Source organism: Gavia stellata, chromosome 2, assembly GCF_030936135.1.
Source record: "Gavia stellata isolate bGavSte3 chromosome 2, bGavSte3.hap2, whole genome shotgun sequence".
Taxonomy (NCBI): domain Eukaryota; kingdom Metazoa; phylum Chordata; class Aves; order Gaviiformes; family Gaviidae; genus Gavia; species Gavia stellata.
In genome coordinates this window covers 80,441,543-80,455,130 of record NC_082595.1, presented here as the reverse complement: position 1 = coordinate 80,455,130, position 13,588 = coordinate 80,441,543, and the positions used below count along the sequence as shown (strand labels likewise).

Below are 13,588 nucleotides of genomic sequence, written 5' to 3'. Positions count from 1 at the left end.
TGCTGTTTTTCATATACTAAAGAAACAAAAAGAAACGTTCCCGTTAATATTACTATCACTGTCATGATAGTTTGTTCTGATTCATTTTTGTTTAATGGAATTTTATGATAGATACTAAACTGTATTCTCTTGAAGGTGCTGTGTGTCCTTTAATGAAAACAGTTGTCCATCATCTCAAACAAATCAACAGAGACGGTCTTGGTGTTTCAGGTAAATGACTGCATTAATATGAATATCTAAATTGGCTAGGAGTGGTTGTAATCGTAGTCTAACTGAAGCTGGCTCTAAAACTGAAAGGACAGTACAAAATGTCACCCCCATGCTCCAAAAGCTGTTGTTGTTTTTAGGAAGGTGGGGTTAAAATCAGAACGTGTTATTCTTGGGAAGTATTGGTTTGTGCTCTGCAGCCACGCTAATTTCCATTGTTTTTCCCAAACATCCTTTGTTCTTACCAGTTCAGATGACAAAAGGAAATAACGAATGCATTTCTCAGGGTGCAAAGTCATCTACTGAGTGAATTTTTCACTGATAGCTTCTCTGTTGATAGAATAAATATTGGAAATTTCTCTGTCTTAAAGTACTGGTTTTCAAAATAGCTTGTCGGTCTGTACTCTAGAAAGTCACCAAACATGTTAAAGTCAGTATTTAACTCCGGTTTTTAAATTCCATTAAATAAACTAAATCATTGTACTGTATTTCACAGGGTTTGATCTGGCAGAAAGCTTTTCTTTGAGGCAAACATCTTGTGGAGGGGAAAAAATCTGTTTTAAACTGGGAAGTGCACCTCTCGTCAGAGACACGAAGTACGTAAGATACTACTTTCATCCTAAGTCTTTAAAAGAGAGAGCTCAGACTAAATGTTACTAATGAACTGAAACACTGAGCAGTATATCCAAAGGATGCCACAGAAAGACAAGTCTGTCTGTTTTCAGGCATTTTAATCTGTAACAGTTTTTTCTTCGGTAAGCATTTTGATTCCGATGTGTTTTTCTTCTGGAATCTGGAAGTATCTAGGTAGAAAGTTAATTGCAAATATCTTTTTCTCAAATCCTAATTCTGATACCGAAAACTCTGTTTATACATAAATATTTATAAAACAAAGGAAGCAAAGAACATTCATGGTATGACAAGAAGCGTTATACTAATCTTCCCTCAGTGAAATTGGCTGTCGTCTCTCTCATTACTGCTGGCAGGATTAAAAAGAGAGAGTCACCATTCCCTTAAATGCTATATTTTCATGATTATTTTTTTTCCAGTGGAATTGGCATCTTGCCTTTGAACAGCACCAGAATGGTGGGTACTCAGTGTAGGGGTGAAATTAGGCAGCATCCTATTCCGACCCGGGGTGGGATGAAAGGCAGAGACTGCATGAAAAATCAAAAGGAAGGTGAAAGAGAGTAAGGCACAATGGGATTGAATGGATTTAAGTTTGCATGGGGACAAGGAAATGGCAAGAAGCAGTTAGGAATGTAGTTTCAAGTTCCCCATGCTCAGTGGAGAGAGAGAGGATCACCTCAGAGCTTCTTGGTTGAGATGTGCTCCGAGTCATGGGACTGTGGTTTCTGTACAGCGTGTTCCTGTGATGACGAGGGAAGCAACTGTATTCCCGTGTCTTCAGGTTGGGTATTCTCTGTTGCAAGAAATCTGGCTCCAGCTTGCCTAGGAAAAATTACACCCGGGCCTCGGACTTCCCCTTTGCTTGAATCCTGGACAGAGCAAAAGGGGCTGTGGGTAGCGTGAGGCCAGGGGACAGGGAGAAGAGAGGTATTGGAGGCACCCAGACACAAAACAAAGTGGTCTTTGAGAGAGGAGAATGATTAAAGAAATAGAACCTAAATATTTTGGATTACTAGATAGATTCTAAGTTTTTCTGAGATACTAGATACTGTAAATGCTAAATTTTTATGCTTGTGTAGTACTGCAAAGTTAAAGTAATCGCTGTCTTTTTTTAAATACCTTAGACATTAGCTATTGAAGGAAAAATGACTAGATAAAATTACTTGACACAGAGAATGCTCTATTTTTATTAGGGCCTTCCCAGTATTATCAAGATTAGTCTTTAGAAGAGGAACAGGTAAAACTAGGTACCACCCATACATGTCTTTACTAAAAGTATTTTGAAAGTTTGTCAGTAAGAAAACTTTTTTTTTTTTAAAGCCATTATTCATTTTTCAGATTTTTACAGATTTTTTTTTCAATGGATGGGAATTTGAGGGAAACATGAGACTATAGAAGAGTATAAAATTAAGGCAATAACAAAAAATGTAGGGCAATTTTCCTTTATGAATAAAAAGCTAAGTAGTGCTTTGTGTATGGTGAAATGCATACTGCAAGCTGACTGACTTGATTCTGAAACTGTAAGAAAATCAATAGCAAAAATTGAGTGAGAGGAGCTAGAAATTGGAAAAGGGTGAATTATTTAAAATTCATATTACTTTGCGGGAAAATTCATGATTTGAAAGGATTGATTCCTAAGAATATGGTGGTTTTGGAAGCGGTCTGACAGATGATGTTGAGGTTGAAAAATGTAAAGCTTTTTTCTTAGCTTTTATTAGTAGGCCTGAATACTAATATCTGTGTTTTATTTTCTTTTTAAAATGGTTTATTAGTGAAGGCAGTGAATATTGGGAATTCATATCATGGCTGATAGCTGTGGCTTAGCAAAGTCTTAACTCTTAGCGGTTGCAAGGAAAACATTCAAGAAAGACACAATACCTTTTTTCTTTTTTTTTTTTTTAACTTCATGGGATGGGAGAGAAATCTAAGATTTTTTTTCTGCATTTTATCTGTTCAGCTTTTCAGAGGGAGGATAACTTTGAGACAAAAATGGCTAGTTTTTCTTAATTTTCGGTGTAACTTGGGCAGGGGATAAAAAATTTCAGTAAAGGGTAAACCTGGAAGGCAGGTGGTTTGGCTTTAATGGTCTCCTGCTTCTCATATTCGTCTCCCTCCTTGTTGTTTTCTTCTGTGTATCCTCATTAAAGAAAACCTAAAGAGACAATCTTTCCAATTTCCTCTAAAAATATACATATCTAATGGATGAAAACCTGAGCTGTATGAAGCAACTGAGATGATTATTAATAAAATGCATAACAGTGCTAATGTATGAATATAGTTAGGCTGAAAATTAATACCATGTTATTGATGTTGATAAGGTACAAGATAAGCTTTTCAGTCAGCTTGCTGTGGAAGTAAACAGTACCTCTTACATATATCTTCCTGAACAAAAAAAGGGTTAAAAGTATTTTCAATAACATTCAAGCATTGCGGAATTTCCATTAAATCCTAGTTCTTCATGGCAATAGTCATGCCCATGCTTTTTTAACCTTTCTTCGCAGAGAAACGCATGTCATAATTAAGAACAGAATTTACTTTTTTTTATTCAATGTTAAATATATCATAGCTTTCTGTTGTTGAGATAACACTTCAGACAAGATTTTTAAAAACTATTTGTTTGAAGTATTTTTGATACTGTTCTGAACTTCTGAGTGGGTTTTTAAAAATAAGGGCAGAGGGCAGTCGGGAGCACAAAGTGAGGTTTTGACATGGTAGGGTTACAATGAAGGACAATCAGGAACTCAGATATCTGTCATCATAACCTTATAATTTACTTTATCTCAGTTATCCATGTCCAATATCTTGTAATTTATAATTTTTCTTTAAATCTCTTTCTCTTACGTTTTGTCAGATTGTGTGGTTCCAGACCCCTAGCGTTATTAGACGCACAGAGGTTTTTAGGATCATTCTGCCTCAGAAAATATTTTAGTAGATGTTGTGTGCAGTAAGCAGCAGGACAGTGTTTGTTATCCATCCTGCAGGAAACTGGAGTATCTGATTAAGCTGACTAGCAAGTATCAAGTAACTTGGCACATCTCCTCTTGCATTTCATTCATTCAGTCGTTGTGTGGGTAATAGAAAGCTATGCTGTGCCATTTTGCTTGTGTGATGCCATTTTGGGTTTTTTCAATGGACCTGGAGTAGTGTTGCACCTATTTATATGTTGTAAATAATTTATAATGCAATGTCAGCTTGAGAAATCGATTATGTCTATTTATGTTGGATTTTAGTTATCTCTCTTTATGTCTTTTTGTGAGGGAGTTGTGTACATATTTTGTCTTGTGATAGGAGGTGGATAGCTTTTCTTATGCTCCATGTAAATGACTATGAAATTGTAATTTAATTCTAATAGTATTTTCAGGATTAAAGAGTGATTTTTAAATTAAAATACTGTGTGTTACTTATTGCAGTTCTTACGTGGACATTAATAGAAGTTACTCCTAAATAAAGTAATATAGCTGAGCCTTTGAATCCTAAAGAATTCACAGTAAAATACCATTGTGTGGACAATCTAATTATATAGGTACAATAATAGTAATTGTATAATGTTTTAATTTTATTTCAATAAATACATTATGGAGTCATATTTTGTTCTCTAGAGTTCAACACGTACTGCCTATGCAGTGTATTCCAGTTTGGCATAGAGCTTGCTGACAAAAGCAGCACAGGGCTCTGTGCTGATAGCAACTCCTTTAGATCTGCCAGCAGTATTCAGTACTTCTGGACATGAGGCCTTTTAGGCTAATCTTTGTTCTTTAGTTGCCTTAGACTAAATAGCGCTATGATGAAACAATTTCACTGTCCTCCTCTAAAGAAGCATCAGATGTCAGTTTTCCTCATTCTCACTTTTCTGGGTTGCTGATGGGCCATTTTTTCTCTTCTGAAAGCGCCAATAAAGGAGATAGTAAGTTGATTTCGGCTGAGTTTCAGAATGTTTTTGAAACGGATGTTCATGATGAGCAAATCTTAATGGCACAGTCATGGCTTTCTTATTTTGTAGTTTGGCTTGACAAAGCATATTAATTTACTGAGGAGATTATTGTAGCTGGCTGTTAAATGATCTCAGAGTTACAGCAGTTGGGATTACTCTCACGACTTTTTTAGGAATTCTTCCCCTTTTGGTGTAAGATACTGCAAAAGAGCTTGGATTTTGACTGTATTTGGACTACTGAGCTCCATCAGCAACGTTGTCGTCGCTGCTGCCAGAAGACCTGTGGCTGTGGCTTGGGCCATATTTCAGAGAAAGTATTTCACCTCCTTGTGATGTCTAGTTACTGGATGCAGAAATACTGTTACTGCTTCTGTCAATATATTCCAGACTGGATGATTCTTTCTGCTAAGAACAGAAATTGATGATGAAAGAATATTTATGTGGGGTTTTTTGTTTGTTCTTAATGCTAACCTTTTTAATCACAAAAAATGCATAGGGAATTGCATTTCCTAGAGCACAGCTGGCATCAAGCGAGCCAGTTTCTGTGCTCACTGTTAGAAGCCTTTTCATAGCTAGCACTTTGCTCTCCAAAGGCATCTATCTCTGGGTGGCTTTGCAACCATTTACTTTGCCATATGTTCTCTGGTTGTATCTGCGGGGACTTCTTTCTTGACCAAAATAATAAATACTGAGTTGCTTGCATGTGACTTCAGCTGTCAGTGAATGTCCACATGGGCATGATTTTTTATTAGTTTTGCACATGGCGTATGTTTTGGGCAGCGGAGTCAGGTTCAGCAGTCTTCTTGAAAAATATTAAGATATATATTGAGAAGTAGTGTATCTGTTTCTTAAATACAGTGTAGAATGGATAGATGTGAAAATCACCAGTTTCAAAAAGATTTAATTGGAAACTTTTAAAACATCTACTGGAAATGGCAATGAGGTGGCACCCCTGTTTGGAGGCAGTAGTTACAGTTATGCTAACCAGCTTTTATCTGTGCTTACACAAAGTCCTGCTAGCCTTTGGTTTGTTAAAATACTAGATAGTTATGTAAGGAACCACCTCTCCCTTCCTATATTGCCTATTTATTTGAGGTCATTTGAGCTGTTGGAGCCAACAATGCTAAGACTGAAATGTCTGGTATTTTGGTTGCAGGGTATTTTCAAGAAAAGGGCCTTGTCTCTGGAATTTGCTTCCTGAGTGTGGGAGCCTGAATTTAGTACAAATCCTGATGCTTTCTTCAGGTCTTTCAAAGCAGTGGATCAGAAGCTGCAGTGATACAGTATTTCTTTTTCCAATTCTGGTTGAAAGGTACTGATATTGTGTACTTTGTGTTTATTTCCAGAAACTTGAAAACTTACTGCATTTTATGAATTAAAAAGAATGATAATACAGGGATTACTGTTGAAAGAACAAATTGGAGCTGTACCTACCATGTAAATACCAATTATTTAATTTCATAACTAAAGAGAAAACTGGGGCCTCTTACCATGAAAAATGATAGGACAATGCTTCTTTTAAAGAGTGAACGCATGTGAATGTCTTTTTCTGCATATTTGGGCTTGTTTCTACCTGACAATTTACAAGAAATATGCCAAGATATTTTTATAAAATTTAAATTTCAGGCATTAATGGATTTTAATTGCTGTTGGGCTTGAATCATCCTATAATTTAACATGCAATTTACTATGTGGAAAGAATTGGGAAAGCAAAAGTAATGACAGAGAGGTGGCAGAGGGGAAGAGTATATATAAAAATGTATAGTACTTACATTGAAAGCAGGCTGTGAGGGAACAGAGAGCAGAAAAACTATTTTAATTATACCACTGACTGTAGCAAATCTGAATTCTTTGATCTGTAGTGTGTTCCACTGACAGTAGAGCACTTAGTGTGGCAGCATCGCACCAGTTGAGTTAATAAGACAATGTTGGATGAAGCAGACTGTTTCTTTTCCTTTTTTACCCAACAGTGTTGTTCTTGCTGTAAAGCGCTTGCAGATAAAGGGAACGAGCTTTCAGGAGATGTGTACTTTAAGGGCACTGGTCCACAACAAGAGTGTGCAGGAGGCCAGCAGTGTTTGTGTGGATCCCTCATGTGCCTCACAGTTCAGGATGAAAATTAAGGCAGGCAATAAGCAAATCACAGAAGCATGGATAAACAAATAATAAAGGCAGTTTACTTTCCTTACTTAAAAAGCTTTCCTTAATTTGGAAAACATGTATTTCGGTTCAGATTAGTGTTGTTTTTTCCAGCTACCTTTGTTTTAAAGGAGAAATCTGTTCAGCCAAGATTGTTATTTGGAAGAAAATAAAATTAGGAGTTCACCTTCACAGCACTTCTCTCCAGCTCTTAGCCTCATCTCACTTCCTCCACATCAGCATCAGCCTTTCTGGTCAACAAGGCCAGCAGCTGATCCTCATGGCTGTGTGATCTCCAGCAGTCACAGCAGGGAAGGAGCAAGAGTGCAATGCTGGGGCGGGGGGCAGCCTGCCCTTAGCTTAAGCAAACCCTGAAATTGCACCTTCAGTTTAATGGTTTAACCTGCCCTGTGGGAAACAATTCTGTTATGATTAAAACAACAGCATCTGCAATATCTAAGCAATTTCACTTTTGCTATATACTCCTATATAGATTTCCTTTTTATTTTCATCTGATATGGATGACAAAACTATTTTTCAGTTTTCTTATTGGATAAGATAGCAAAACTTAAAACATATGCTGTCATAGATACCGCAATTGCTAGACAAAGTTATTGTGTTATTAGATTTCTAGATTCAGCACAAGCAATTTACCTAGGTGCTTCCCTATGGCCCTCGTTCAAAAAATTGGATACAGATTCTGCCATAGGTTGTTCACTTTACTGGTATGTTAGCTGAAGAGAGCCTTAAGTGATGGTGGACTGTGGGGAACTTTCACAAGAGTTTAAACATTTCTTACTCCCTGCCAAACATACTGACTTTTAATATCTTTGTAATGTTGTCTTGGTTTTTCTTGGCCATCTTTTTTGAAGAAAAAAGTCCCCCAAAAGTGAGTACAAGATATAGTACTATAAGTCAGTAAGGAAGATGCAGGTCTAAGTCTGTAACAAGATCTGCATTTAATAAGAACACTAGTCAGAATAGTCTTAGAAGAAAAATACAGTTGCAAAATTAATACAGTTTAAGTTTCTTAGAAATCCAGAGTAAATATGGGTATATACAACAATGCTATATGCAGCCACACAGAATTCAATGAAATGTACTGGATATAATGCATGCAGCTGAGTATAGACTGTAGCACCCATATGTTGTAGTATAAAATTAGAGATTGAAAGATCGTTTATCAGTTTTGCTGATTGGGCTGAAAGGATTCAGTGTCTTTGTAAAATGCATTTAATTTCTCCAGCTGAAGCAGTAGTGCCATGTGCTTCAGAAGTCATTTATCAGCAGACTGAAAAAAAAAAAAAGCTGTAATAAATCAGATTTTATTTTTTTTTTCTTGCTTTTGTGATTTACCACTTTGTGAAATGTAGTTTGCATTAGCTATGCAGTCAGGCATTCCTCCTCTTAACTAAAGTTGTGCCTACAAAAAGATGTTTGTGCTGATATGTCTGTGGCTACACTGGGGCTTTGTTGTTTAAAAATGTCATAGAGATATCATTCCCTTGCCCCACCTTGCCTCTGAGTTTTTAGTATTTCTATCTAAAAATAGTTCATGGGTTCTCTCAGAGTGAAACTGCCTGGTGCTTTTTTCATTACACTGATTTTCATTTATTTCCAGTTGGTTGTGAAAGATTTTTGGCCTCCAGCATTTCTCTGTGGTTAGCTCTTTGCAGTTTTTATCATCACTCCATGAAACGTTTTTTATTTATGAACATAAATTGCCAAATTTTTAAAAGTACTTTTTTAATTTTGCATGAACAGTACAGTCCGTGCCCTGGATTTTTCACTTGGAGGTCTGGGTATCAACTTGATTTCAGTCGTAAGTGTGCAGAGTCTGTTGGTTGCAGCCTTGTCTCAAGTGAATATTTGTCATGTCACAAGCTCATTTCAAAACTTGGAGTGATTTAATAAACTTAAACATGAAGAATAGTCTGTAATCTGTAGAAACTAGGTCCGGATGTACAGATACTGGTGTATTAACAGAACCATGTGCAAGAGATCATGTTATTTTTGGATTTAGTCAATGTGACTAGTTGCAGAATCTCAGAATTCTATTAAAAAAAAATTCCTAAAAATACTCTGGGATTGAGTGTGACAACACAGGCCTTGAATAACTTGTTGATAGTTCCTAATATGGCATTAGGCTTTTAATTGTCGTATGAAAAAAATGTGTATCTTTTATTTTAGGGATAAGACTGCTGCTTATTGCTACACCCGTAACAGCAGTGTTAATGTTGAAGTCCTTGATCTCTTTTGCTCAGTTTTCTCTGTGAACTCTGCTGAGAGTTTAGTAAGAAATGTGTATGCTCATAAACTATGGTGAGCAGTGTTGATTAGTCAAATATTGTTGAATCCATATCCCATAAAATAGCAATGGCTATTTTATGGTTAAGGAACGTGAGGCTTGCTTTGGACCACTCCTGAGAAGTAACAACACACAGAGCATCATCAAGGTGTTGTGACTCCACACACATTATTTTTTTATCTTACTGAATCTGTCTCTAAGTAAGCAGTTCAGAATGCTAGATGACTGCCAGTTTAAATTAATCTATGAAACTAAACAAAAAAGGTACTAGTATTCACCAGGAACACATGCAATAACAGGAACTGTTTGCCAAGACTTGGGGGGAAGAAGTGCACTTCCAGGTCTAATTCTTGCACTCAAACCCCTTCATGCTGGATGTGCTTACTTTGAAGTACAGCACATGCAATTGCAGCATTAAATTATTGCTGTTGCTTAGGATTGACATCTAGCAGCTGACTTGCACAGGATTAGTAGATAATGCCCACTCATTTTATAGGTAGAGGTGTTATTTGGAAACAAGGTGTTTTGGGAGGGGAGTCTTCTAGTGCAGTAGCTTGGGTTTTTTTAAATATCTCCTGTGAAATTAAGTCACTGAGAATTGAGAATGTTTAACACAGGACATTTCATTCCTATATGAACTGTGGGCAATGCGTAATAAAGACAGTAACTCGTAAGAATAATCATATGGACAGAGACATTGGAAGGAAACGTACTACAACAGGACCAACCATAGAAGATAAGTTGTAGCAGTAGTTCAGTAATGAAACTACATATGATGACTTGAATGTCTGAAAATGTTAGATGCAAGAAATGCCATCAGATGTCTGTGTTTACTCAAAAAGGAGCATAGACTTTGAAATGATTTGTTATTTTTATAGGTTACTTTCCTTTCCGCAGGACTTTCTTTAAATTTAGGAAATGATAAATGATTGTATTACTGTTAGTATGTGGAGACAGATATGCTATGCTACCAGGAAATTACATAAGCTAAAGACTGGTTTGTTGTGAAAGTGTTAGGAGCACTAAGAAAACACTTTGTGATTCAAGATAGCTGATATGATTTTATGGAAAGTCATGACTCATTAACTAGTTGGAGGTCTTGAAAGATTGAAGAGTTATAACACAGCCTTGCTTCATTTCTCTCCTTAAAGACCAGTTAGCACTACTAATATGAATCCATGCTATACCTAAGATTGAATTTTTTACAGCATCCTACCTTTTCTTACTGCAATTAAATGTCATCTCTTTAAACAGCTTATGTTGGATTGATTTTGTTCTCATAGACAAGTAAATGTGTACTCCTATTCAACTGGCTCTAGGTGGCCCTGCCTGAGCAGGGGGAGTTGGACCAGATGACCTTCAAAGGTCCCTTATAACCTCAACTATTCTGGGATTCTATTATAGACTATACTGTTAATGGATTTCTTCAATAAGAATGTAGATTCCCGTAGTATTGGGTACTTAATTCCATTGTCAACCAAGTAATTTATAGGGTAAAAACTGGTTTTGTCATAGGACATAAGGGAACAAAGTATTTCCTTTTTAAAACTTCCAAAATATTTCTTGCAGCTCATTGGGTGCTTAAATGTTACGATTTTATACAATACAAAATATTGGTGATATTAGTAATATTTTCTTTACTGTCATAACTCTTCCACGCTTCATCTACTAGCCTAAGGTTTGTAGCAGGTAATATGATGTTCTTAGTATTTTCATCAGCAGTAAAGATTTCAGTCGCAGCCTTACTGTTGAAAAATAAGATCATTGTTCATTCTAGTTCTGTCGCTTTGCATGGAAGTTACATAGGTGATTCAACCTCAGGTTAAGTTATAGTAGATGCATTGTTTTAATGCAAAGTTTTTGTACTGTGAAGCCTTCGCTGTTTTGAGAAAAGTTTGTAAATTCCCGGCATATCACGCTTCCTTGTTTGCATGTAAGGTATCTGGCCTGTTTCCCCAGCTTGAGAAGGGCTCCCACTAATATCCAATGTCCTTTCAGGCTGGATTGGTGGGTTCTTTTGATATGAAGCTTAGGAAGAATCTAAATAAAATGTTCATTGACTTATCTAAAGCTACCACTGCTTGAAGCCTCCTTTCAACATCTCTGTCTTGGGCCTAGTGCAAGACCCCATTTCTCTTTACAAGCTGGTTTTTTTTGTTTGCTTCTCTCCTAGCCGTTTAAAGGGAACACCTGGCCATTTCCCAGCTGGGTCCGATAGTAACACAGTTAGCAAGTCACAGGTCCTTGGCCCATCCTGTTAAACATAGTTATGACTCAGCAGATAGCAATGCAATGTTGATATTTTTGAGCTTGGCATGTTTTAACTCCATTTAATCTGTAACTTACCAAAAATGTCATTATTACAGAAAGTGTGAGAGGTGCAGGCTAAGCTGTATGTACTCTCTTTTTTTTTTTTTTAACTTGATTTTAATTAGACAACTCATTTTTAAGTCCTGAGACTTCAGGAACGTGATAATTTCCAGTTTCTGAAAATGCTATTAAGTCTTTCTGTGTGATGCAAATGAATTTTTTGATCTTTTATTTTCCATATTCATTCACTTAGACTCCATGAATGTTAACAGTTTTACAGACTGTAAAAGAGCACATTATATATCTAATTATCCTTCAAATTGTAAGCAGAAAACCAGACTTAAATATTCATAGACTAGCCATGCTGTGTGTAGGGGGTGTTAAAGCAAAAGCATGTTCTCTCTCTGTAGCTTCACTCTTGCAGCTGACACAGCTACTTATTTCAGGTCAGACCCTGGTATCTGGTATCATTAACCTTCTTTCCTACTCAGTCTCTTCTGTTGGTAACTTAATCTTCACCACTTATACCTGCTTTTTTGGGGGTAGATCAGCTGGAACCAAGATGGGTAGATATATCTGTCTATAACAGTGTTGTAGGCTGTAGTACCTTCGGTGTTGCCTGTGCCTTTTTTCTCAAGCGCTTCTTAGCATGGCCTGCTTGTGACTTTAGCCTGCAATGAATTTATTTATAGGCAGTCCTGCATGCTGAAGAGGAGACGACTAGTTATCCAAGCAATTATTTGAGGAGGTTAGGAAAAAAGCATCCCTTAGTTTGGTTCAGCTGCACTCCATACAGCAAGTCCTTCTAGCTTTTCCACTGCCAACCATGCTATTATGTTCACTGTGAGCACTCAGCATGTTCATAAGAGGGATGCTGGCCTGTGAAATGGCATGCCTTTTACCATCGGCCAGGTTGTCTAGGACCTGGCAGAACGAACCAGGGAAGGAAGCGGGGAGCCTGTTCCAAGTGTAATCAACAGTTCACTTTGCTAGTGTTTGTTCCATTGATTCATTGTGAAAAGCTACCAGAAGTTTGGGATGGGAGTGACGGGAGACTTCAACAGAAAGGAATTGTGGGTTCTAAGGAAACAACACATTTAGGTTGGGTAGCACCACATCATGCAGAAATACACAAGGTAGCTCTCCTTTCACAAGACCAGTGTGAGAAGTAGGAGGGTACGAGTCTCTCAGCACGCAGCTCTGCTGGAGCTGACTTGCCCTCCTGTGTACCAAACTAAAAAGACCATTCTGTTTCTGGAATCAGCTAGCTTCTCTAGGTACCTGTGCAGATGTCTGTACAGTGCTGGTAAATTGGCTGTGAAAACCTACAAGGAGAGGTGCGTGTTTAGATTTCTTCCTCCTCTAGAGAGATTATGTGGATATATAGGCCAAGAAAAAAGAATCATCATTCCTGATTTCCTCCCTCCTTTCCAAAGTATGAAGTGCATCGTCTGTCTTCAGACTGAATGATCATGGCCTCCAATAGACAAATCCTCTACTGTAGTCTGCATTTTCTTTGCTTTTCCAGACAACAGCAACCACTGACATCTACAAATAATTAACACTGTACCATACATCTTGCTTCAGGGTAGGAAGCATGTAAAAATGCATGCAGAGCAATTTTTGCTGCCAGTTGGCTTTCAAAGGTTACCGTAATTATTTTTTTGTCTAACATCTTCAGAGGTTTCTTGATCAGCTGAATAACCCCATTCCACTGTAGATAATCATAATTAGCACACAAATTTAGTACCGCATTGACTTCAGAGACTGCCAAATAGCAGACTACTCTAATAACTAGACCTGTTGTCTTTGTTCCATTTCTGGGAGCAAACTAGAAGGATCACATGATTTATAGAGCTGCTCATAAAATGTCTAGATAAAGACAGGGGTAGATGTTAAAAGTTCCTTTAAAAGTATTTAAGTTCACATCCTCTTCTCTTGATGGTTGTCACACTTGAAAAAAAGAGTACCACAATTGGATTTTAAGGCATTTAGCACAGCAAAATGGCCTTGAGAGATTATGTAAAAATGCCAAAAAGCTTGATACAATTCTTGAATGACTC

The 13,588-nt window shown here is 37.1% G+C and overlaps 1 protein-coding gene across 1 annotated transcript in view; it reads left to right on the top strand.

The window, feature by feature from the left end:
• Positions 1–13,588, top strand: part of COL19A1 (collagen type XIX alpha 1 chain) — a 201,151-nt gene that overhangs the window by 10,592 nt on the left and 176,971 nt on the right. The window contains exons 2-3 of the mRNA XM_059829068.1: positions 136–210; positions 704–803. Of these exons, the coding sequence (XP_059685051.1) occupies positions 136–210; positions 704–803 (175 nt within the window). The remainder of the gene's footprint in view (positions 1–135; positions 211–703; positions 804–13,588) is intronic.